At 32.8% G+C, this 2,499-nt stretch overlaps 1 protein-coding gene across 1 annotated transcript; it reads left to right on the forward strand.

Moving 5' to 3' along the window:
• Positions 1 to 508: 508 nt before the first annotated feature.
• On the forward strand, positions 509 to 1,601 carry LOC120770666. Its single transcript, XM_040098255.1, has 2 exons — positions 509 to 1,187; positions 1,276 to 1,601. Exons 1-2 carry the CDS (start codon positions 509 to 511, stop codon positions 1,599 to 1,601), a joined length of 1,005 nt encoding a protein of 334 aa, XP_039954189.1.
• The last annotated feature ends 898 nt before the right edge of the window (positions 1,602 to 2,499 follow it).

Genomic DNA, 2,499 nt, shown 5'->3' on the forward strand with positions numbered 1-2,499 from the left:
ATAACTCACGTCGACAAATACTGTCAAGCCTAATTGACGTTCAGCACAAAAAAACTGCCACCTTAGATAACCCGAACAAAAGAGAGTACGTTTTTATTTATCATTTCGAAACTAATTCCGAAAACACCAAAGTTTGCAAGAAATGTTTCCTTCAATTGAATGGCGAAACAGAACAGAGAATCAAAACTATTTGTATGTACAAAACACAACGGAGTCCTCCTAATGACCGCCGGGGATGGAGTGCTCCAAGCAACAAGCTTACGGTTGAGAAGCATAACGAAGTTTTGAACTTTATAAACTCTATACCAAAATATGAAAGCCATTACAGGCGGCGTCATACTACCAAGATCTATTTCCAACGAGGACTTAATCAGGCATTACTCTATAGATTGTATAAAGAAAATATTTCTAATCCGGTGTCAGAATCAAAATTTCAGGAAATATTTAAAACTTTAGACATTAAATTTAAAAAACCCCATTGAAAGAAAAAATTAAAAACACTGAGAATATGGAGGAAAAAGCAGAGATTACTTTACAATTAAAAAACCACCATGATGCTGCTGATTTCGCATATGACTGTAAGAAAAGGGACAAAGAACTCTCCCGTCAAGATAAGTCTGTGAAAATGTTTTCTTTCGACCTGCAGCAGTGTCTGCCAACGCCTTATTTGAAAGCTTCAATGTTTTTTTATAAACGTCCCTTGTGGACCTTCAACTTAACTATTCATGATGGTGCCACCAACAAGGCCAACTGCTACATTTGGCATGAAGCTATTGCGAAGCGCGGAGCTAATGACATCGGCTCTTGCATTTATAAGTGCCTCGCAAGCTTATCTAATGACGTAAAGCATGTCATTTTATACAGTGATTCATGCACTGGTCAAAATCGTAACTCGTATATTTGTGCTATGTTTGCAAAGGTGTTGGAAGATCATCCCACAATTGAAACAATTGATCACAAGTTTCTGGTTGTTGGTCATACCCATCTAGAATGTGATACAGTTCACGCACAGATAGAAAAGAAAAAGAAATACACTTCTGTTTCTATTCAACATCCCCATGACTGGTCAAATTTAATTGCTGCTACAAACAAAAAGTATATTACTCAGGAGATGAAGCAAGAAGAATTCTACAATTTCAATGCATTGATGAAAGACAAATATACCTGGAGAAACAATAACACCGAAGGTTAGTATTTTACTTATAAATAATAGTATTAATATTAGTATTTTGCTTATTTCTTATTTAAAAAATATTATTTCTGACAATTTTTTAGGTGAAAAGTTTGAGTGGAAGTTTGTAAGGTGGTTGCGGTATGTGAAAAAGGAGCCTGGACTGATACGCTACAAATATTCTCTTGGCTTGGACGATCCATTTAAGGAATTAAACATAAAAGCACGGCGTAGAAGAGATCAAAACTATGAGCTTGCAAAATCTTATACGGGTCCTCTCCCTATTTCTGCAAACAAAAATTGCGATTTGCTAGATATGTTGCCGTTGGTCAACCCACAGCTGCACAGTTTTTACAGAAATCTTAAAGTTAAAGGAGAATCCGTGGTTGAAATAGATTCAGATTTGGATGAAATTGAAGAAAATCTCTAAAAATTTAATGAATAAAGTTCAAAAATATATATTTGTTTGTGTTCATATATGCATCTGTATTGAAGTGCCTATTTATTTTATTGTATTACTGATGTTAATTTTCTTTTATTGTTTAAAAATTCTTTTGTTAAATGCAAATTATTTTAAATCTTTATTATGAGTTTTCTATTGTAAATTACATAAAGAACTTGCATATTTTGTCTTTTATAAATAAAAATGAATTTTAGATTATCCACTTAAGTCTGGTTTGTGTCATTAAAATATTTGAAAAAGGAAGTTAAGTCGTAATACGTTAAAAATTTTGTGAAATTGTTCGTCTCAGGTGATTTTTGTAAATGCTCTTACCTGACATAAGCGGATATTTTTTTCTAAAATCAGTTTGGAAGAAGCACTTATTTCCTTTAAACTTGGTTTAAAATAAAACTGTTGCGGTTAGTCGAAGATAGTTAACTGGAAAATCATAAGAAATCATGACCCTTTTATGTAATGTTCCTATTTCTTTTTAATATGTATTAACAAAAGTTTTGTTAACAGTTAAATGTGTTTTTTCGCTCTCCTGTAAAATTTGGTTTTTAGACTTAAGTGGGTTTTCCAAATGTCCACAGATATTTGTACAGGCATATTGATTAGAGACTGATATTAATGCATGCAATGTAAAGGAACGGAAATGATCCTAAACTATTAAAAGATAAGAAAAACTATGTATGCCATTGGAAACATTTATGCTTAAGATATGTGTACATACTTCCGTATGAACAGTTGATTAGTATTAAGATATGTGTATGCACTCTGCATGTGGTGCACACATGAATTAGGATAAGGAATTCTGTAAAAAAATGGGTAACCAGAGCTGAGTACAATTTTTATAACCGAACCCTTCGCGTTATTATTTAACAAG

Source organism: Bactrocera tryoni, chromosome 3 (assembly GCF_016617805.1).
Source record: "Bactrocera tryoni isolate S06 chromosome 3, CSIRO_BtryS06_freeze2, whole genome shotgun sequence".
NCBI lineage: Eukaryota > Metazoa > Arthropoda > Insecta > Diptera > Tephritidae > Bactrocera > Bactrocera tryoni.

Excerpts from the sequence above, each read along its gene's own strand:
- LOC120770666 (XM_040098255.1), top strand. The coding sequence starts at position 509 with ATGGAGGAAAAAGCAGAGATTACTTTACAATTAAAAAACCACCATGAT. Across the intron at positions 1,188-1,275 it reads GAGAAACAATAACACCGAAG|GTGAAAAGTTTGAGTGGAAG; the intron begins GTTAGTATTTTA and ends ACAATTTTTTAG.